This window comes from Parambassis ranga, chromosome 17 (genome assembly GCF_900634625.1).
Source record: "Parambassis ranga chromosome 17, fParRan2.1, whole genome shotgun sequence".
Lineage (NCBI taxonomy): Eukaryota > Metazoa > Chordata > Actinopteri > Ambassidae > Parambassis > Parambassis ranga.
In genome coordinates, this window is record NC_041037.1 from 16,470,973 (window position 1) to 16,491,893 (window position 20,921).

General features: G+C 43.4%; 2 protein-coding genes across 5 annotated transcripts; one reads left to right on the forward strand and one right to left on the reverse strand.

Annotated features, from left to right (window-relative positions):
• Positions 1 to 1,387: 1,387 nt before the first annotated feature.
• On the reverse strand, positions 1,388 to 11,566 carry LOC114450328 (protein Niban-like). 3 transcript variants are annotated; one of them, XM_028428359.1, is made up of 15 exons: positions 11,378 to 11,566; positions 9,647 to 9,777; positions 9,403 to 9,540; positions 9,206 to 9,323; positions 8,940 to 9,101; positions 5,358 to 5,473; positions 5,161 to 5,265; positions 4,510 to 4,672; positions 4,236 to 4,417; positions 4,014 to 4,160; positions 3,804 to 3,914; positions 3,548 to 3,655; positions 3,362 to 3,473; positions 2,529 to 2,922; positions 1,388 to 2,420 (listed from the first exon to the last, which is right to left on the reverse strand). In XM_028428359.1, exons 1-15 carry the CDS (start codon positions 11,430 to 11,432, stop codon positions 1,541 to 1,543), a joined length of 2,922 nt encoding a protein of 973 aa, XP_028284160.1. In that variant the 5' UTR covers positions 11,433 to 11,566; the 3' UTR covers positions 1,388 to 1,540. The 3 variants fall into 3 exon arrangements, with proteins under 3 accessions (XP_028284160.1, XP_028284159.1, XP_028284158.1); XM_028428358.1 differs by having other exon boundaries at positions 1,388 to 2,492; XM_028428357.1 differs by having other exon boundaries at positions 1,389 to 2,922.
• A 2,538-nt stretch (positions 11,567 to 14,104) lies between these two features.
• On the forward strand, positions 14,105 to 19,424 carry olfml2bb (olfactomedin-like 2Bb). 2 transcript variants are annotated; one of them, XM_028427581.1, is made up of 9 exons: positions 14,105 to 14,662; positions 15,279 to 15,545; positions 15,649 to 15,756; positions 15,859 to 16,002; positions 16,096 to 16,300; positions 16,385 to 16,762; positions 16,918 to 17,094; positions 17,522 to 17,718; positions 18,133 to 19,424. In XM_028427581.1, the coding sequence occupies exons 1-9, from the start codon at positions 14,387 to 14,389 to the stop codon at positions 18,520 to 18,522; spliced, it is 2,142 nt and encodes a 713-aa protein (XP_028283382.1). In that variant the 5' UTR covers positions 14,105 to 14,386; the 3' UTR covers positions 18,523 to 19,424. The 2 variants fall into 2 exon arrangements, with proteins under 2 accessions (XP_028283382.1, XP_028283384.1); XM_028427583.1 differs by having other exon boundaries at positions 16,099 to 16,300.
• Positions 19,425 to 20,921: the final 1,497 nt, after the last annotated feature.

Here is a 20,921-nt window from a genome sequence, read left to right on the forward strand (position 1 = left end):
ATGTACATTTTTATGCTTGTTGGAGACTCTACACATCACACCACATCTTGTCTGGCCATATAGTCCATGGGCCAGGCGAGGTGTCGGTACCACTCAAGGTGGCAAAGGTTGCTTATACTTTTTGAAAAGATACTTCTGTCAGATTTGTGGAGCGGGCTGGAGGGAATCACCTGCTGCTTAATGTAGACAAGACCAGAGAGATGGTGATTGACTTCAGGAGGAAGGGAACAGCATCGCAGCCCCTTTGCATCCTGGGTAAGGGTGTAGAGGTTGTAGAGGAGTACAAGTACCTGGGAGTGACCATCGATAGCAGACTGAGCTGGAGGACCAACAGCACAGCTGTGTACAAGAAGGCCTGCAGCAGCTCTACTTCCTGAGGAAGCTGAGGTCCCTCAACGTGTGCAGCAAGGGGGGGGACAGCATTGCAGCCAGTGACGCCAACAGACTGAACAAACTGATCAGGAAGGCTGGCTCTGTCATTGGCTGCAGACAGGAAACGTTTGAAGCAGTAGTGGAGAGGGGGACACTGAACAAACTGTTATCCATCATGGATAACCCCGACCACCCTCACCTCCCAGTACTGGACACAACGGAGCGCCTTTTCCAAAAGGCTCAGACGGCTTCATTGTCATACAGATCAAGCAATAAGACTTTTTAACACCTCATCTTAGTGACTGATTGCTGCAACTGACACATCTACCATGAAGTTGTGTCCCAGGGTTCAGTCTGTCCAGGATGGACTGAACTCAGCGGATGCCCTCCTGTGGTGTTATTTTGTCCTGTGGTGCTTTGTTCGATCTTTTTGCTGCTCTATAAAGTTATCTATGCTGTGTCCACTGTTATGTAGCATGACTAATTCTAAGCAGCTAGTGTGTTATTTATTTATTTTACCTCTGCAGGCAGAAAATGTGATGGCGCTCTCAGCACTGATAATGCACTATTATTGCATTTGAGCAAATACAAGTTTTCATAAGGAAGGGACCCATACTCTTGATAAAAAGTTGCTTAATTGAAAGTACTTCTAACAATCCAGTAGGTGGCACATAATGTACATAATTAGCAGGAGGACAAACAATAAGTGTCCGCCTGATAAAAGGCTGAAAATTAGCCTCTCAGAATGAGATAATATGGGTAAATTATACACTTTATGAAACCTTACAGTCATGCCAATATTGCAGTGTTTGTATTTTGTATAATTTGAATAGTTTGATGAGCTCCACCAGCGTCCGCTGTACTTGTCAAAAGTATTCACAAAAGATCTTAAACGAAAGCTCAGTGTTCTCTTTGAAATGATACCAAACGTAAATTTAAGCGTCTTAAAACATATTAGTTCAAAATATTTATTTAATAAACAACAAAACAGCATCTGTGAACAGCGGAAGACTTGATTGTAACAATGAATAGAAAAAAGCTAAACTTTTATCCTCTGAAATAAAAAGATGAGAACGTTAAGTACAACTTTGTGTCTGGTCTCCTGTCAACTCTCTGTTCTTTGTACCATTAAAGACTGAAATTGAGACTCTAGCTGGGAACATTTATATCATGGTGTACTGCTGCCATTGGGACAGGAGGGGACTGTTGTCTCCACCTCAATGACTTCGCTCACAAGTTCTCTGATGATAGACACGCTGTCCAATGGGAGCTCTTCATCACTCTCCGGCTGCGATTCCATTGGCTGAGAGCTTTGGGGAATCTCATCCTTTGCTGTTTCTTCTTCTGGGTGATCTTTTTCTGCTGCTTCTTCCTCTTCTCTTCTAATCTCACCACCTGACACTTCATTGTTTGCCACCTCTTGCTGTTCAGAGGTGAGGGCATTCTCTGCTGGTGACACAGGGGATGGGCAGACTTCATCCCCTGCCTCTGAATGAGTGACACCTTCTATCTGTCTGTCTTCTGTCTCCTCTGCTGTCTTTTCACCCTCTGTCTTCTCTCCTCCATCTTCGTTTGCCTCCGTTTCCTGTCTCCTTGCTGCCTCTTTGACCCTCTCCACCTCCCAGTTGTCCTTGATCTGTCCAGTCAAGTAGACAGCTCTGTCAGTGGTCTGCTGTGCCACTGTGGGCACAGTGGGGCTGCATCCAATTGCCTCGCTCAGAGATCCAAGACTCATTTTCACTGGGCTGTCGGCACCAGGCGTGTGTGATGGTGAGGGAGGCTGAATGGAGGAGGCCTCCTCTGATATCTGATCTGAGTCTGAGGGCTCAGGCACAGCCTGATTTTCAGGTGCGGTGTATTGATCACTTTGAGTACAGGCAGGTTGGACTTCTGTGGACTGTGACGAGATCGGGTCTGGAGAGTCTGGTACGACGGATTTTGTTTCAGCAAGGGGGTCAGGTGTATCAGCTTCATGTGTAACAGAGGCATCACATCTGGAAGAGTCTTCAGGTGTTGATGGTGCGTCAACACCTGTAGACTCTTCAGATGTTGATGGCGCATCAGTTCCTGTAGACTCTTCAGATGTTGATGGTGCATCAGTTCCTGTAGACTCTTCAGATGTTGATGGTGCATCACTTCCTGTAGACTCTTCAGATGTTGATGGTGCATCAGTTCCTGTCTGGACTTCTTCACTGGTTTCCTCTGTGCCTCCATGTTCATCAAACTGCTGTGTCACCACAATGACAGGAGACAGAAGCGCTGCTGCCTGCTCAGAACTTTCAGTGGTACCGGCCTCAGATGTAGTATCGGCATCATGGTCAGGTCCGCTCTGAGGGCAAACCTCAGCAACCTGACCTCCATCCTTTACCACGGGAGCATTTGGTTGACTATCACTGGGCTCTGCTGAGGAGGAGTGTCGAGGCTGAATGGCTGGGCTGCCCTGCGCAGAGCGAGGAGGTGTCTGTCCCAGCAGGCTGTATTGGCTGATAGCTAGATCTGAGGTGTCCAATAGGAGGTTGTTGCTCTTCTTACTGGCAGCTTCCTGGACCACTGTGAGAGAGGAAGAAGATGCAAAGGTACAATCCATGACTGGACCTTTGGCGGTGTATTGTATTGCAGTATCACCTTTAATTTATCCAATAATTTAGCATTGACAGAACATTCAGGAAACCTTTAGGGATGTGGAGAATCGGCATGGCACTACAGTCACTATAACCACATTATAGGAAATACGCTGGTTAAAATACACTTGCTTTAAAGTACAATCTGATGTGATACAAAGGACTGTACAATTTAACTCACACCAAAAGGGGTTCTTTAAAATTGAGTGCAATGCATTTGAAGGAGCATTTGATCAAATCAAGGGTAACTTCAGACACTGAGGCATAGTTGATATACTGGAGGAGATTTCTAAACCTGTCGGAGCAAAGGTGTTAATCCGAGAATTAATAAATAATGTGTTTTTATTCTTGTACAGCTTCGTGCTCACCTGTCTCTATCTCCTTGCTCAGGATGTTTCTCAGAACGTCCTCATAGACGTTATGAACCAGGATGAAACTGCTGTAGTCAGAGAAAATGTATTGCTCCAACTGCTGCAGCTCCTGGATGCAGAAAACAACACGTCAGTGCTCTGCAGAAAGACAGTGGACACAGAGAGACTGAAAGTTGGACCCACAGTTTTCCTGCTGCTGTCCATCCTCCTGGTGAGACAGGGCAGAGTGATCTCCAGCAGAGCTTCCTGGTAGAGCCTTCTCTGGACCACTCTGCTGTCATGGTCCAGCTGCTGCTCACACACACACACACACACACACACACACACACAAGCAGTTTGGGTTTTCATCCAAAGTCCAGTTAACTTTCCCCTTCACGCCCCCAGACATTGCTGTCATACTATTCCCTCTGATTTCATAGTGATCTGAATGATGACGCACCTTTAGCACTCTCTCTTTCGCTCTCTCCATCTTGACAGGAGTCTGAGAAGGCTGCAGTCGGGTGGATGACTGGAGGAACTGCTCTAAGGTGTAGACAGCACTGTCCAGCAGCTGCAACATACACAACAACACCACGCACCACGTGCATCTGTGATCCTGTCTTTTTGTGTCTTTAAAACCTCTGCTTGTCCTGAAGGTGGCACTTCATACCTGCTCCATATCCAGATGTGCAGAGTGGACAAGTCTCTGAGCGCTGCTTAACCCAAACCGCTCCTTCAAGTCCTCAAGTTTCTCCGTCAGCTTCTCCACCTGCTTGTAGCACTGATCCAGACTGATGGAGCACAAGCCGGACAACGCCTGGAGGACACACACAGGTAAGATCATTTAAGCTAACATTTATAAAACACTAAGACACTAGGGGCTCTCCCTCACCTTCTTCGTCTCCTCTGTCCCCCCGTTTGTGTGTGAAAAGGTGGAGTCCATCTGTGTGTGCAGTGTCTCCTGCATCCCAAGAATCCCTGCACTTATGTTTTCTGTAAGTGCGTCAAGGATGGAGGACAAGTATGGAGCCACACACTCACTGCACACTTTGCATGCTTCCTCACATATACACGCTGAGACACACAGTGAAAAAAATATCCATGTATTTAATGTCATCACATCTTACTGGAGAACTTTTGTTAAACAATCTGACTTCATGTTGTACCTCGGACTTTCTCCTCCAGGAAGCAGTGAGAGGACATTATCTGGTCCAGGTTGGCTCTGATGATCGCCTGATTGGCCGATGCCGTCTGACGACACTCCTCCCTCAGAGCCTCCAGGCCTGCAGTCAGCTGTTCTAACACCAACAAGTAGGTTGCCTGCACTGTCTGTACACACATAAACGCACAAAATGCACCATGAGGTATAAAAACTATCATCAGTAGTTCAACACAGAGTTAAAGGTTTGACAGAACAAAGTCTGCTTGGGAAAAAAATCTCTGTTTCCGTTTTGATATGAGTATGTAGAGTCTGATAAGTGATAGTATGGGAGCCTATGAACACTTTATGTTCATCAGCTAATCACTAAATTGTCGGGGACTGGTAGCAGAGTTGCTGTTTGCATTGATTATCATGAAAGAAGATGGAAAATGATGTGCACATATTGGTATGGGAACAACATCAGCAGATCATATGTCTACATCTTTGGTGTATGTGTGAGCATTAGTCAGTGTCACTGTTTTTTTGTGGACTGATGCATGCGTTTCATTTTAGAGTTGACTTAAGCAATACTATGAATGCAGTGAGCCCACAACATGACAGATATCAGGAGGACTCGGTGTGGCAATGACTGACTTGTTATTGCATAAAAACTCACTGCCAGCCACTGTCGTATTCTTTCTGTCTTCTTGCCCTTCACTCTGGACTGAAGCTGACTCTGTAACCATGGTAACACTTCCACCATCACCTGGGAGGCCAGCACCTGCACAAGCGAACACACAATTTATGAAGCATAAACACAGACAATCTGAAGTGTGTGTGTGTGTGTGTGTGTGTGTGTGTGTGTGCGCTGACTTGTTCCTCGGAGCCCAGCAGCATTTCCCAGGATTCATAGCATCCTTTTTCTTGGCGGTAGAGTCGGAGGGCTCGGGCGTACCCCTGCCTCTCATGGGATGAATCACACCAGGGGTCTGCAGGCAGTGTGGAGATAGTTAGTGTTTTCTTGTCCCAGTACCTCATGGTCATTAGAAGACATTTGAACAGAGAACATTTGTGACCTCCTCTACACACTGGTCATCCTAGTGACTGTTTATTTTTCTGTATAGAATACAATTACTGTTTTGATGTCCCCTGTTGGTTTAGCAGTTTATTTGGTGTAAAGTTACACATCACATTTTCTTTTCTCATTATGTCTTTTGTGGCACAGTTTCCCTAAAAGGCTGTGGGTCGTTCGTTTCTTACTAAAATGATTGTTGTTGGTTTTTTGTTTTGAGGAACAGAAAACTCCACTAACGCTGACTGAGTACTTCCCTTTATCGGCCGTGTGAATGACACAAGCTCTGCTAAAAACCAACTGCATGAAGTCATTTCCACATGTCACAAACATTCTGCAGCTCCTCTCAGGTCTTTGTAGTGTCTTTAAAAGCTCATTTTCAGCCGTCTAGTCACAGCTTTGCTGCTCTGGTTCACTCTAACAGCTCTCCTATAGCATCACTCTAGCTTCCGGGTTAGCAGACAGCACTAAAGAGCTCTAAACAAATCTAAAGTCTATGTATACAGAGACTTCACATGATCACAAAGTATGGTACTTGTAATGTGCTGCCACAGTTACAGGTATTGTAATTAGCACAAAGGACCTGGATAGTGTAGTTACAGCACCTGCCACCTTAACTAGGAAAAAGAACCAGATTTCAAATGTGTGAAAATAACGTATGGTCAACAACGCTCCAATATATTATGCACTATATACCATTTTTATTGGTTATTGGTTATGTCACCGATATATGTATATATATAGAAACAACCTGGTAACAAAGGTTGCTGTTGATTGGATCCTTTAAGATCACATTATAAAGCTGCGATGACTAATTTGTTGACACTTTTACGCAGCCAGTGTGCACGACACCATGTGTCTGGATGCCTTGCACAAAACAATGGTTTACCACTAACAAAGCTGAGACATCCTTTAAGGGTTTGTCACAATGAGCAACTTTTTTCACATGCCATGTGCCATTTTGTATAAACAACAATATTGGAGATGTTATTAGAGATGGATATATAAATGGATATATATTACTTTGGTATTAACAGAGCGCTGTGCTGTAGCTGTAGCTTAGAAAAGTCAGTGATGGTCGGCTATGTGTCGTTTCCTGTCACTGCTGAGGATATCTGTGTGCAAACATGACATTAAAGTAAGGGGTTTTGTTTTTGGTTTGTATCCTAGCTAACCGCACAGGAAACCAATAGCATTAATATTTTTATCTGTTGCCCTGGCGACTGCCACAACATGAGTGACAAACTGAAGACGAGCCAAATATCAGCAGCAGCAGCAGCAGCAGCAATTATCTGACATTACACAAACACAGAGTGCGATGACTCACGTAGCATTGCAGCAGTTAACACACATTTTTAACAGGTCGTCTGCATGCTGTGTGGTGCATCATGACTTTATCATTTAATAATTTAACATAGAAGGTTTTGTATCTCCTTTAACACAGTGGAAAGCTGCCTGTGGGAGATTTAGTAACAAGTAGTTCCAGCACATATATGTGTTCAGATATTATATATGTATTTTTATAGTATGTAGAGTTTGACAACAGAGCCATGTTAACTGTGCGCCTGTGGTTTTAATGTTTATATTTTTATAGTGGACAGGCATGTGAATTCACTTGGATAAATGACTCAGATGGAAAAGTCTGCCTGCATTCATCTCTCCTTTACAGGGCCGGCCCAAGGCATATGCGAAATATGCGGCCGCTTAGGGCCCCCAAGAGCACTAAAAGTCCATGATAAATATACATTTTATATTTTAAAAAATAACATCGATTAATACAAACAAGATGATTTTACACATAGTGTGTATTACACACAGCGCAGCCTATAGGATGATGAAGCATCTGATGCTGAGGTGGTGGTATGAAATTTTGGTTAGGGCCCCATAAAGGCTTGGGCCGGCCCTGCTCCTTTAGATCCATATAATTATAAATGAGTGTTCCAGATTGGGTGAGAGTGATCAGGTTGACCTGTGCCTATTTAAATTGCATAAGGTCCGTGTTGTGACTGACACTGTAAAAGGTTGTAGGTGTCCAGATTTTAAGACATAAAGTCATCTGGAAGAGATAAAGAGTAGATTGTTCCTCCTCAGGGAAAGAGCAGGTTGTCTACATTCACTGGAATGTTTAAGAACACAGAACTTCTGCCACGTTTAGAGCTACATTTTAGGACTTTCGGGTTGTTTTCCGATTACACAGCTGAGGTGCTTTATATCAGGTTTGTATGAACACACAAATCAAATTTTTTGAATCAGACGTGGGTCACTTCTGGATGTGGTCCTAATTATAGATATACAGATATATAGAATGATATATATATCTGCATTAAAAGTTGAACAATGTGTGAAGACACACACACACACACCTCCCCCCTATAGTCCCTGCAGACACACATTCACACCTTGTGCACTGCACTGCACTTTATAACATCCTGCTGGACTTGACTTCTGTTTTTTGTCTTTTCTGACAAAATGTCATTGTGCTCTGAATAATGATAATAAAGATTCTTGATTCTTGATTCTTGAAAACAATGAGAAATGCTGCTAAACTGTTTTGTTTTGACATGTCTGGGCCCAAACCCTTTTCATTTTAATCCCTAACCGGTGCTTTACGTGTCTCCTTACTTTCACCACTGCCCTTTCAACATGAGTTCCAAGCAGTAGTAGTTAAAATGTTCTCTTAACTATATAAAACAGAATGGATATGTAGACTGAACACACCACACACCTCCGTCCAACAGGAATCAGCACACCCCTACACTTAAATAAGAACAACCAAACACAGGCATACTAAGGAAACTAGACAAAATTGGAGGGGGTCTTTATGTGTCATAATTGTCCTTAAATGTTTCTGAATTCTGAATCATGTGACATTTATTATGGCACCGCTGACCTTGTTTATGCTAACAGCTGTTATTAGTGACACTTATACTCTGTATTTAACTGCATTTGATGTAACTTGATACCTCTGGCACAAGAATTTCCTTTGGGATTAATAAAGTTTTATCTTATCTTATCTTATCTTATCTTATCTTATCTTATCTTATCTTATCTTATTATAGAATTTGTGACAATAGCAGATGTCTACTTGAAGATAATGTGAGACCATCTGTCTGAAATCACACCAACAAACCCACAATGGAGTGATCAAAGCTCACATTTGAAAAGCTGAGACAGGCAATACATGCAAGACAGTGGTTCAACCAACTGGTGGAATTTTGTACTTAAGGGAGGATATGACCATGTTAGAAAAGATGGCCATGGTGCAATCACACTTTTCACAGAAGAGTGGCTCTCTGGGTTTCTATTTTGGTTCCGTCACTGTGGTCTTGTAGTGCTGTTCAAATATGTTATGGTAGCGTGTGACTGTGGGCTGCAATGTTTACCAAGGTTGCAGTGTCTGATGCAGGTCTTGAGGCCAGACAGGAAGTGATCTCGTTCCTCCTCTTGTTGAAACAGGAAGCAGGTGTGCCCTGTGTAAGGCAGGTGCAGATACACGGCGAATACGTCTGGAGACGACACCACCGAAGAGGACTCCTCCTTCACTCCTGGACACATGTATAGACAGACATTAGGACAATGTTGCAGTACTGTAAGTGAAGACTTACTTTGCCTCCCATAACCCTAAACCTCTGCTAGATTTGTTAAATACCATTGAGTATTCCAGCACAGGTTTTCTCTAGGTGTGCTCTGAACTCTTCTTCTGTGGTGAACACACTAGCACCTGCTGGCTGGAGGACCAACTTAGCTGAACATCCACGACCAAAGGTCTACAGGTGGGAAAACAGGCAACAAGTCAGATGATTTAGACTGTGAATGTTATGTATGTTGTGTGTAAGTGTGTGTCACCTCCATGCTGTCATGTATTTCCACTTTGTAGTCTCTTCTTAGGACGACGTATCTGTCTTTGGATTTCTTTCCCTGCTCCTCCCAACAGGAAAACTTAAGGCTCCTTTGGTACAGCACCTCCTCCGGAGCATACTGAGGCTGTTCACACACACACACACACCAGGTACATGACCAGCATCAATATAAACACTAAGAGCAAACCACCACATGGATTAATTCAACAAATGTTTGATTCAACTCCTACCCTGTGTGTGAGTAGTAGGCCCCTCCCTTCCTTCTTAGGCTCCACCTCCTGGTGTAAGTGTCCAAAGTATGCTACGGAGTACTGCTGACGGTAAAACACACTGAAGCTCTGGAGTGTATTGTCCACAAGTCCTGAATACAAATAAACACAAGCACATTATCACACATATATGAACAGGCTCTTTAAATACTCACATTATGCACAGAATGTACATCTTAGCCTACACTGGAGCCTGACACACACCTCCCCAAAAGTTATGTCACAAACTGCAACTTCACATACAGTGATTGTTCATTGGCCCCAAAGACATATATACTTTTCTGTGAGTTTGTTTATTGTGTAATAAGCCAGCGGGTTTAGCTCACTTGCTTGTACTATGTATATCTTACATATCTTGGTTGATCAGTTGCTTCTGTACTTCCATAACTTGGTCACTTACATGTGTCACACACCATGGTGAGTTGGTCTCTTGTGTGTGCACACAGAAATTTTGGTCTATTACACTATTCTATAAATTATATAATTAAACATAAAGTCAGAATTTAACATGTGTAGTTGGATATAAAAATAACTTGTGTTATTAGCTAGTCATAATCAGGTGTCATATGTGGTCTCTAAAGAATTCCACAGAGAAATCTATTTATGTAACCAAACTTGGAATTTGAAATGAATTGAAATGGTTAAAATGGTTATGTAATGTCTCCCTGTTTAAGTTTTATTATGGAAGTTTCATAATAATAGTCTGGGTCTATTTCATAGACCTACCCAGACCTACATAAATACTCACTGCGGAGTACTTATCTGTGCAAAGAACACTACGGGAGAGGAAGTCTGGGAAGTAAAAGACAACAGTTTGCTGGAGAATCTGCTTCCATTTAGGGGAATTTAAATGCTGGAAAGATAAGGCCACGCGAGCAAATGAAGGACATGTTCCACATTGTTAGGTGCTTATCGACAAGGCTTGAACATTAAGGAGTAATTTTTAGTTAATAAATAATAACAACAGTTATCTTATAGACTCTGAGGATGTATCAGTGGGTTAAATGACTAAAAGTCACATTTGATATATAGTATGCAGGACAGGAGGTGGGTGATGGGGGTCTGTAGGCTGACTTTCATCTAACACACTGACACACACAGAGATAAAGAGAAGGCCACAGATCAGACAAACCATAATAATATAATAGTTGGAAATGGCTGTAATTACATTCTGTTATGCAGCGCAGATTAGTGACAGGATGTGACTGCGCTGATAACATGTATAGGAATGTACACACAGAGGAAGAAGCAGATAGATCATATTGGATCAAGTTAAATGACCAAAAGTCACATTTAAAATACTTCACATTGTAATTTTCCATTTTACGTTGATGATGATCCCTGTGGTTAGGATGAGGGTGGGTGGGGGGTCTTACTGCATGTCACACCCCCTCCCCACATTTCCTGTCTAGCTCTTTGCTGAAAGCAGTATAATAACGACAAAAACACGCACATGTGGCTTTTCACATTTTGATCCTGTTCCTGTTAAACAGCTGTTATCAACTTTCACACTGACAGAAATAATGTTGCAACTGGTCTTAAAACATATGCACTAATTACAATAACGTGCACAGCTGTCACTTGGCTCTTCCTTCCTTTCTGTTTCTCATATGAAAGTGAAATTCTAATCTGAGCCAAATACCTGACACCCGAACCACCAAAGATTACACCAAAAAAAAAAGTCTTATTTACCTTTAATGTGGCTGACTTTGGCCTCGTCCAACAACCCAGATGAAGATGCTCCCATCCTGTATGGTTAGGTTCTTCCTATTTGTGTTGACAAAAGTTGGATTGAGTCTGATTGTATATCAGTAGTATCACGTCAAGCCTGCTGTGTATGTAATGCATATCAAGCCGCTCCGATGTGTCAAGAGGTTTTTTTTGCTCAGCTCATTTCCTCTGCTCTCTGAGGAGTTGGGCGGGACTGTTACAACGTGAGGTGTGACCTGTCACAGCGGTCCTCTCACCAACTGTAACATCATACAAGGGTCATAGCCTTCTTCATAGAGCCACCTGCTGGTAAACACTGTAACGAGGCTGCATTTGTTCCCTGATTCTAAATTCTCTTATTTGGAACACTGGGATTAATAGCACTGTGCACTGTGATTGATAATTATGATGTCTCATGATGTTTTGCTTATCATGGATTAGTCCTGGTGGTCCAAAGAGTTCTAAGGTTAAATTAATTTGGTTCTCCCTTGAAAGTATTATTTGGACGCATGGCATGAAGAAGGTTTTTGACAGCAGACATGTAAAACACATGTCAATCAATGTCACACAAAACATCCAATAAGTATTTATTCTCAGTCATTTTATTTTAGTAAAGAATGTACAAAATCCAATAGGTCAGCAAACATACGCCTCACTGCACCACCATCATTCGGAAACTTCCCTGAGCACTGCAACAGGCTGCAAATGACAGCAGGCTGTCTCTGCGAAGGGAACATGTGGCGGCTGAGACCAAGATTAAGATCTCCCAGCTTCAGTTCACTGATAAGACAAACCTCTCAACTCAGAGCCTCGGGAGAGAAAAGGGGAAGATGACAGGGCGAAGGCTGTGCTGGAGGCTGGGTTTTACTCCTCAGAGAGCCTGAGCCATTTCTGTGACTGCAAAGTGCAATCATACAAACCAAAGACTGCGACAGTTCACTGAGCAGCCACTTCCTGTGTCTGTGTCACATGGGCCTTTTCATAGCCCCGCCCCTTTTGTAGATAGATAGATAGATAGATAGATAGATAGATAGATAGATAGATAGATAGATAGATAGATAGATAGATAGATAGATAGATAGATAGATGGCGGCGGCAGGAAGGACTTCCTGTACCGTTCCTTAGAGCAGCGGGGCAGCAGGAGTCTGTTGCTGCTTCTCAGTCTGTCCACAGTGTTGTGGAGAGGGTTAGAGGGATTGTCCATGATTGACAGCAGTTTAGTAAGGACTCTCCACCTCCTCCAGGTTGGCAAGCTTGAAGCCAACAACAGACCCCACCTTTTTGATGAGTTTGTCCAGTCTGTTGGCGTCCTTTGCTTTAATGCCTGAACCCCAGCACACCACAGCAAAGAAGATGGTGCTCGCCATGACAGACTGGTACAACATGTGGAGCATCCTGCTGCAGACATTGAAGGACCTGAGTCTCCTCAGGACGTACAGTCTACTCATGCCCTCCTTGTACACAGCCTCAGTGTTTGTGACCACTCCAGTTTATTGTCCAGTTGGACCCCCAGGAACTTGTAAAATGGGATTATGTCCACATATTTTCCACTGATACAGACTGGGGAAGGGCGGGGGCTTTTCCCTGCGGTAGTCCACCACCATCTCCTTTGTCTTGGCCATGTTCAGCTGCAGGTGATTCTCTCCACACCACCTGACAAAACACTCCACAAAGCCCCTGTACTCATCCTCCCCTCCATTCTCCACACAACCAACTATGGCTGTGTCATCCGAGTACTTCTGAAGGTGACACGTCTCAGAGCGGTACTGGAAGTCAGCTGTGTAGGTGGTGAATAGAAAGGGAGACAGCACAGTTCCCTGAGGGGACCCAGTGTTGCTGGTCAGGGTGGTCAGGGTGTGAGACACACAGCTCTGCAGTCTCACCTGTCGGCCTGTCAGGTAGTCCTCAATCCACAAGAAACGGGTAGTAACCAAGCAGTAAGTCCTGAGTCTATTGATTGCAACAGAAGTGAATGTGGAAGAACATGTCAGCACTTCTACATGGCCTCCTATTCTCAGTGGAGTGGAGTACAATACAAATACAGTTTGCTAACATACAAGATGCATCGTTTAGATGCATTTTTTTATGCAATTTCCCCATTGTGGGACTAATAAAGGTAGTCTTAATACAAATTAAGACTTTTACTTTTTATATTGTAAAGTTCTGTACAACAGAGTTTTAGGGAAAAAAATGTAAACTGTAAGAGAAGAATTGTACCCACTGTGAGGCGAAGGAAAGATGAACTTATCATCTATATGATGATAAAGTCGCAGCTTTACGAGAAATTAATGTAATGTTATAAAAAGTCATCATTTTACAGAAAAAAATGTAAGCACGTTTAGTCTCATCAAAATCGTTAAATAGCGATACATTTCTAACTTTATTTTGGTATCTGTTACTTTAACAATCTTAACAATGACTTTGTTCTTGTAAAATTAGATTTTTTTTCTTCAAGCGGGTCATAATACTCTTGTAGTGGTGACCTCTGTTCTTTATGTATATATGTTATTTTTTATGTATGTATTTATTTGGCCTGTGCCGTACCTCTCCTGGTTCTACTGGGTGATGAGTCCCGCTCAGAGCTGTGCTGTGATTGGCTGACAGCACCTGCGCTCTTCATCCTGCTCTCTCTCTCTCTCTCTCTCTCTCTCTCTCTCTCAGTCCTGTTTGGACCGGGACGTCGTAGAGGTCTGTCGGTGTCACCCGGTTTACCGACCAAACGTCACAAGGAAAAAGTTAAATATTTATTTTTATGGAATTTTTTTGTGTATGTTGTCTTAGGCTATTTCAGTTTTAACGACCGGCTCCTCAATTATTTTAAAAGTTTTTATCAGTCTGATCTAAGCTGATCGTTTGCAGACCCGCTGACCTCGGTTTCTTCAGAGCTTGCAGTCACTTTGAGGGAAGTTAAATGGACAGTTAGTCGCAGCTACCTGCTAATTATCCGACAGTTGTTTTCCTCACAGCGTGCAGTTCATTGTCTGCGGAGAGATGTGGCGCAGGCTGTCTGTGGGTCTGCTGGTCTGTTTGTGCTGTGCTGTCCACGGACTGAGTGCACAGGAGGAGGGCGGGATGCTGCTGGCCGGAGCCGAAGAGCTGAGTCATGAGACGGATAAAAACGCTCCCACCGCCGCCGCGGCTAAAGCAGAAGCGAGTCCGCCCGGAGGAGGCGAGCGCCGGGTCTCAGGGAGCGACGGTCCTGTTCAGCGCCCCACCGCGGAGCCTCTGCGGGATGAGCTGGACAACCAGGAGAACATCATCAGCCAGGTCGGTGTCCGTGAATGCAGCATCATATTAACAGCAGGAAATAAATGTGCAAAATGGTTATCATCTGTGTAAAATGATTGTATGAGACAAGCTGAGTCATGATTATAATGCAAGAATCATCTGGTGTCAGCAGTTACTTTAATTTAATTCAGCACAACTTTCCATTCACTTAATCAATTCAGAGTACCTGTGGTTTTATGACCCTTGCAGTAAAGCTTTTTAACTGTAAACCTTACATTTCTAATTTCCCACATGGAATAGGATTTACAGATTGTATTCGACACAGCAGTTTTTACTTCCTAATGTAGGTCTATACTTGATTTTTCCTTTAAGCACAATCCAAACCCCAAATTGTCACTTAAATGAACGGGTAAATCAGACCCAGAGCTGTACATACACATACGTACATATGTGTGTGTGTGTGTGTGGTTATATAGTTACATAATAGTCTTCAAACAACATGCGCTCCAAACCAAAGACCATTATGCATGCAGCTATCTTTTTCCAGGACGGCTCACCGCTGCTGCAGCTGCACATCATCACATTACTCTGCATCTCTCTTTTGGGTTTTTGTGGAAAAAAAGTGTTGCAAACTGCTTTTGTCGCTCTCTTTCAGTTGCTGGGTGACTACGACAAAGTAAAAACAGTGTCATCAGGGTCCGACTGCGTGTGCCAGTGTATCGTTCGACCTATCAAACGCTCAGACTGCAGCCGTATCCTTGACCCTACATCAGCGTCCCAGGATTTTTACACTGTAGAGACGGTTACCAAAGGGACCGACTGCAAGAAGTGTGTGTGCATGGCTCCTCCTTCAGCTGTCAACCCCTGTGAGGGAGAGTACAGGTTTAAAAAGCTACAAGAGGCAAGCAAGGATGACATCAAGGTAATTCAGTTTTCCTGTTTGCTACTTCACTAGAGGTCTTTGGTTTTCTTCTCTCTCTGACCTTGTCTTTTTTTATCTCCGTACTCATTGTTGGCTGGTTTAGCTGGCGACTATCATAGACTTGTTGGAAGGCTCTCTGTATGGACTGGACTTGTTAAAGCTCCATTCTGTCACCACCAAGCTGCTGACCAGGGTGGACAACATGGAGAAGGTGCGCACACACAGACGGTCTCTGGAAGTGTCCTTTATTCCACAAGGAAGAGTGCTCCAGGCTAAATATTATGGATTAATGTGTCATATTTGTGCACTCTAGGCGTTCACTCGAAACTTTACTGAGAGAGTGAGAGATGTGAAGGATAAAGGGAAAGAAAAAGAGAAGAAGGCTCAGCAGAAAAAAAAGAAGGTCAATGATTTGGATCGTTCAGGACCTAAAAGTGGAGCAGCTGCATACAAACAGGTACAGCTCTGACTACCTATCAGACACCTAAACACACTCTTATGTCTCACTGTTATTTCAACTGTAAGGTACACATTCTTTATTTTGTTGCAGAAGAATTTTCCTCTGAACAAAAACCAACAGCAGGATGGTGTGGAACAGCAGCAGCCATTCAGGAATGAGACAGAAACTAAAGCGCCACCAAAAGAGAAGACAGAGCCGAGGCAGCCAATCAAAGACAAGAACACCGTGGTCGTCAGGGGCGTGACCTTTTACAAGAGTGAGGATGAGAGCTTCAGGGAGGAAGGAAGAGGGAAAGGTATGAATAATAAGTCTAATGTACTAATTATTATGCACAAAAAGCGAAACTATCCATTCCCTTCTCCTCTTCCTTCCCTTACAGCTGCTCTGACCACAAATGCTTCTGTCCAGCTGCCAAATTCCAGGACCTTGCTCACTAAGAGTCCTGGACCTTCAGCAACTTTTACTTCACAAGCAGACAACAAGGACCCATCACCCAGCCATTCACCCACAGTTGCCCCAACAACCAGCCACCAGACCAAACCAGCTCCCACTACCATCAAACAAACAACTCCAACAACAACCGCTACAACTACCGCTCAGCCCTCCACACCTGTCCAGACCCAGCTTACCACCTCAACCTCAGATACCAACATTAGCAAACCCATTTTGGTCCCGCCAGTGTCTCAGCCAGCACCCAAAAGTCGACTGAGCTGGACAGAGAGCCCCGCTGATCAACCCAAGACCACCAAAAAGCCAGGTACAGCGGGAGAGACAAAACAATATGGCCGCAGTTTCAGCTGTATTGGATTCCTGTAGTCCTGTAGACTAATCTTTGTAGACATAGTTAGGTCATTTATCTGTTTTAGGGCACATCTTGGTTCAGTGTAACCTTTTGTGTGTGTTTTCATACAGGAGTGTGTAAGGACACAGTAGCAAGCATATCCGAGCCTGTTCAGCAGAACTCATATGGCCTCACTGATGGAGCGTGGATGAAAGATGCTCGCGGCCATGGAAGCGTCATCTATCTCACTGTTGGTCACTCGGGCAACAGTCTCCTGGAGTTCAGAGACACGGACACCTTCAAATCAGGTATATGATCCTAATGATATACATATGATGAATAATTCATTCATGTGATGTAGTTCAGTCATCTCTGCGTCCTCCTTAGCACACATCACATTCAACGTTTCTTCTCTGTATTTAAAAACATAAGTCTTGGCCACTGTTTTCATTTGGACTCAAGTCTGGCGCTATATAAATAGTATATATTCAGAGAATGTGGGCGATATTGTTTTCATCACAACCTGCTTTTAGCTATAGGAGATGGTGACATTTAATTTGAAGACAAAATGACTGTGTAGGTGTTTGGTTTCTTCAAAAATAGTTATCAAGTGGTTTCAGCATGCATCATATTTTTGAGCTGTGCATGAGACAGAAGCATCATCACACCTCCATGTGCAGTGATACATAGACTTCTTCCTGAAGTGTGTGTGTGTGTGTGTGTTTTCCTGCTCAGGTCAGGCGAGTAATTCATACAAGCTGCCGTACCATTTCAGTGGAACAGGCCACGTTGTGTATAATGGAGCTTTCTACTATAATCGTGCCTACAGCAGTGACATCATCAGATATGACCTGAGGCACAGATACGTAGCTGCGTGGACCACACTGCTCGATGCCATACTGGAGGAGCAGGCTCACAGGACGCAGACTGAGGTGAGACTTTTGTTTTCATTTAACTGGAGGGGAAAGACCGCATGGTGATTTACACATGGCATGTACACTTGGAAGTCTTTAAACAGTCATCACGGGTCAGCAAGGGGAAAAAAAAGACACTACAAATCACAGCAGACCTCTGAAGGGGGATAGAAAGGAGGGGAACAATCTTCAAAGGAATATTCTGGAAAATGTATTTTGCTTCTAAGACTGAGATGAGAGGATCAACAGCACTGTCATGTATGTATGTGGGAGGAGGGAGTAGCAGTATGGAGGGAATTAGCGTAGCTTAGCGTAAAGAGGAAAAGGGAAGTCAGGTGACCTAGCTCTCATGTTTAATCTGGTCCATTAACAGGGTCACTGTATAACTATCTGTTGATTCATCTTGAATCTTTCATTATTTTCATGCCCCAGGTGGAGTTTGCTGTAGATGAGTCTGGCCTGTGGGTGCTCTACCCGGCTCTGGACACAGAGGGCTTCCACCAGGAAGTCATCCTGCTCATCCACCTTCACCCTCGAGACCTTCAGCCGATACGAAGCTTCCGCACAGGTCTCCGGCGCAGTCACTACGGCAACAGCTTCCTGGTTTGCGGCGTGCTTTATGCGGTAGACAGTATAGAGCGCCACCACGCCAACGTGACATACGCCTTTGACACGCACACACTCACACACACCGTGCCGAGGCTGGCATTTACAAACATGCATGGACACACATCTCAGCTGTCCTATTGCCCCCTGGACAAGAAACTGTATGCATGGGATGATGGACATCAGATGACGTATGATGTCATCTTTGCTTATTAGCATCATCAAGGACGCCACACTTTTGTTTTTAATGACTGTGGATCAGTTGGACACGGTGTGTTGTGTTGTGTGTATGTCTGCTTTATAACACACACATACATACAAACACTAAAGTCATAATAACCAGCAGAAGAAGCACTTAGGAGAAAATCAGAAAAAAAGAAGAAACATGTACATACTGTATTTTAAAGGTCCAAACCACATGAGCCATAAGAATGAAAATACAGTGTGTACACACCTGTGGCTCTGTTTCAGTAAATGGAACATTTCCTAGCATTTATGAGAAACTGTATACATGTTGCTCATGATGTTTATCCTGTGATGGAGGAATCAGTGAGGACCACACAGAAGTGGATCATAAGGAGCCTTTAAATGGCCTTATTAACCCCACTCATCCAGATTTTGCATAAAATACATTTGACTGCACTGAGGTTACACTTTATGACACTAAACCAAAAGCATGGAACGATGTATTATGAAGTCATGTGAACTCTCCGAGGTTATTGTGAGAGCTTTCTTTGTCGGTGCTACCAGTCATGTGGCGCAAAGCAGTTTTATAAACTACAACGACATATGCGGTTTGGTATATAACAATAAAATAAACATACATCAGGCTTACTATCCCAGCTTTAAAACAACAAATATATGATTTTCTATTACAAACCCTTGCCACAAAAATAATACTCATGCTGGAATGAAGACCTGCACATATCCCTTGTAAAGTCCATAACATTATACAACTGCAACATTTAAATGCAACGTTTCTGACCACATGCACCTATTAAAATCAGCAGCTTTATTTAAGTTGTTGTCATGGTCAGAAAACTAAAGACAGCAATATAATACATTTATTCTAATTTTATTAAAAAAAGATAAAGCTAAAAAACTAAAAAAAAAAAACAGCAGCAGCCTTTCCAGTCTGTTCTGTGTGTCCTAAGCTTTGAAAGTAGCACATCCATACTGCTTTGAAAACCCCAAGACAATGTTGATTTTGACTGCTTACCTACAAGCTGGCCTTTTGTGTGTTGTTAATTTATAATAAAATGTTGTTGACAATCCTTTTTTAGGCTCTCCCCTCATGTGTACGGCTGTCCAGCATGTTGTGGACATTATTTGTGGGGTCTGATTTAGTTTTCCTGGAAGCAGCGGAGCCACTGGACGGATCCCAGGGTGGAAAATAAGCCCCAGGCCAGATGTTGGTGATGGTCTGAGGAGGAATGTTCAGGAACACAGACCAGACCTTCTTCATGTTAGAGAGCCTCGCAGGGACTCCGACAGGGTGATGGACGGCTGTTTGATAAGACAAAGAGCCGCTGAGCGTGATCTCAGTCTGGCTCAGTCCGGCTTTGTTCAGGTGTTTTGCACAAAGTCAAACCGTCAAGTGATTTATAACAACAATGCATTTTTTAAGTGGGCAAGTGGAGGAGTTCATGTGTGCGTCAGACTACTCTATGAACCCTTTGCACTCATCCTGCAGCTCCTGGTTGCTAATGGAATCTCCAGAGAATCACACACACACCAGCTTTTCACAGGGAAGTATCATCTGTTTCATACATGACAACAATTTCATGGACATTTGAAACAAACACACAAGTGTTTTCTAAAACCTACGGAACCCTCTGGTGATGACACTAACACATAAGTATGTTTATATGCTGCTGGTGGTGGTGGTGGTGTGTGTGTGTGTGTTAAGTGACCGCCTAGCAGGGTACAGAAGAAAGACGTCCATTCACATCCACTGCTAACCAAAAAGACTCAGATTGCAGTGAATGCTTTCGTGTGTGTGTGTGTGTTCTGTCCTGAAACTGTCAGTCTTTGAACTGCTTGCCCTAAACGTCAGGAAGCAAGAGGACCACACACACACACGCACACACATACACACACACACACACACACTAGAATGTCCTAAGGGTGCTATCGGGCAGAGTTCATAGAAAAGAACGTCTGGTTTACAGGATGGACACAAACACACACACTTGCCTACATAATGTTGGGTTTAAAGATAGCAGCGGTATCTAAATACACATTCCTGATTGCAACTGAGCGAAAAACTCTGAACAAAGAAAGAAAAGAAGGTTGGAGACCAAAACAGAAAGAGGTTATCGTGGAAATCAAGATCTTAACTTTACTCCAGGTCATTTATATTTAACTATGTGAAAACCTGGCTGAAAATAGGACTTGGTTAAGAGGGACAAAGGAAAAGAAGAAGAAAGTAAGAGTTTAAGGTCAGAGAAATGAGACCTTAAACCTCTCTGGTGGCTTCTTTGGACACCAAAGAGGCCAGCAGAGCATGAAAAAATATTTATAGATGACTTGGGAAACGTTGCTGCTGATTCATTACATGTGTATTTCAGAGTGTGACTATGTGCTGATGTGTGCTGATAAAAGGCCTTGTGTTG

Coding starts and splice junctions, on each gene's coding strand:
- LOC114450328 (XM_028428357.1), bottom strand. CDS start 11,432: ATGGGAGCATCTTCATCTGGGTTGTTGGACGAGGCCAAAGTCAGCCAC. Junction 9,778..11,377: donor CAAAGTCAGCCACATTAAAG/GTAAATAAGACT, acceptor ATTTGTATTCAG/GACTTGTGGACAATACACTC. Junction 9,102..9,205: donor CTGTGCTGGAATACTCAATG/GTATTTAACAAA, acceptor ACATGTGTCCAG/GAGTGAAGGAGGAGTCCTCT.
- olfml2bb (XM_028427581.1), top strand. CDS start 14,387: ATGTGGCGCAGGCTGTCTGTGGGTCTGCTGGTCTGTTTGTGCTGTGCT. Junction 17,095..17,521: donor CACGGACACCTTCAAATCAG/GTATATGATCCT, acceptor TTTCCTGCTCAG/GTCAGGCGAGTAATTCATAC. Junction 17,719..18,132: donor CTCACAGGACGCAGACTGAG/GTGAGACTTTTG, acceptor TTCATGCCCCAG/GTGGAGTTTGCTGTAGATGA.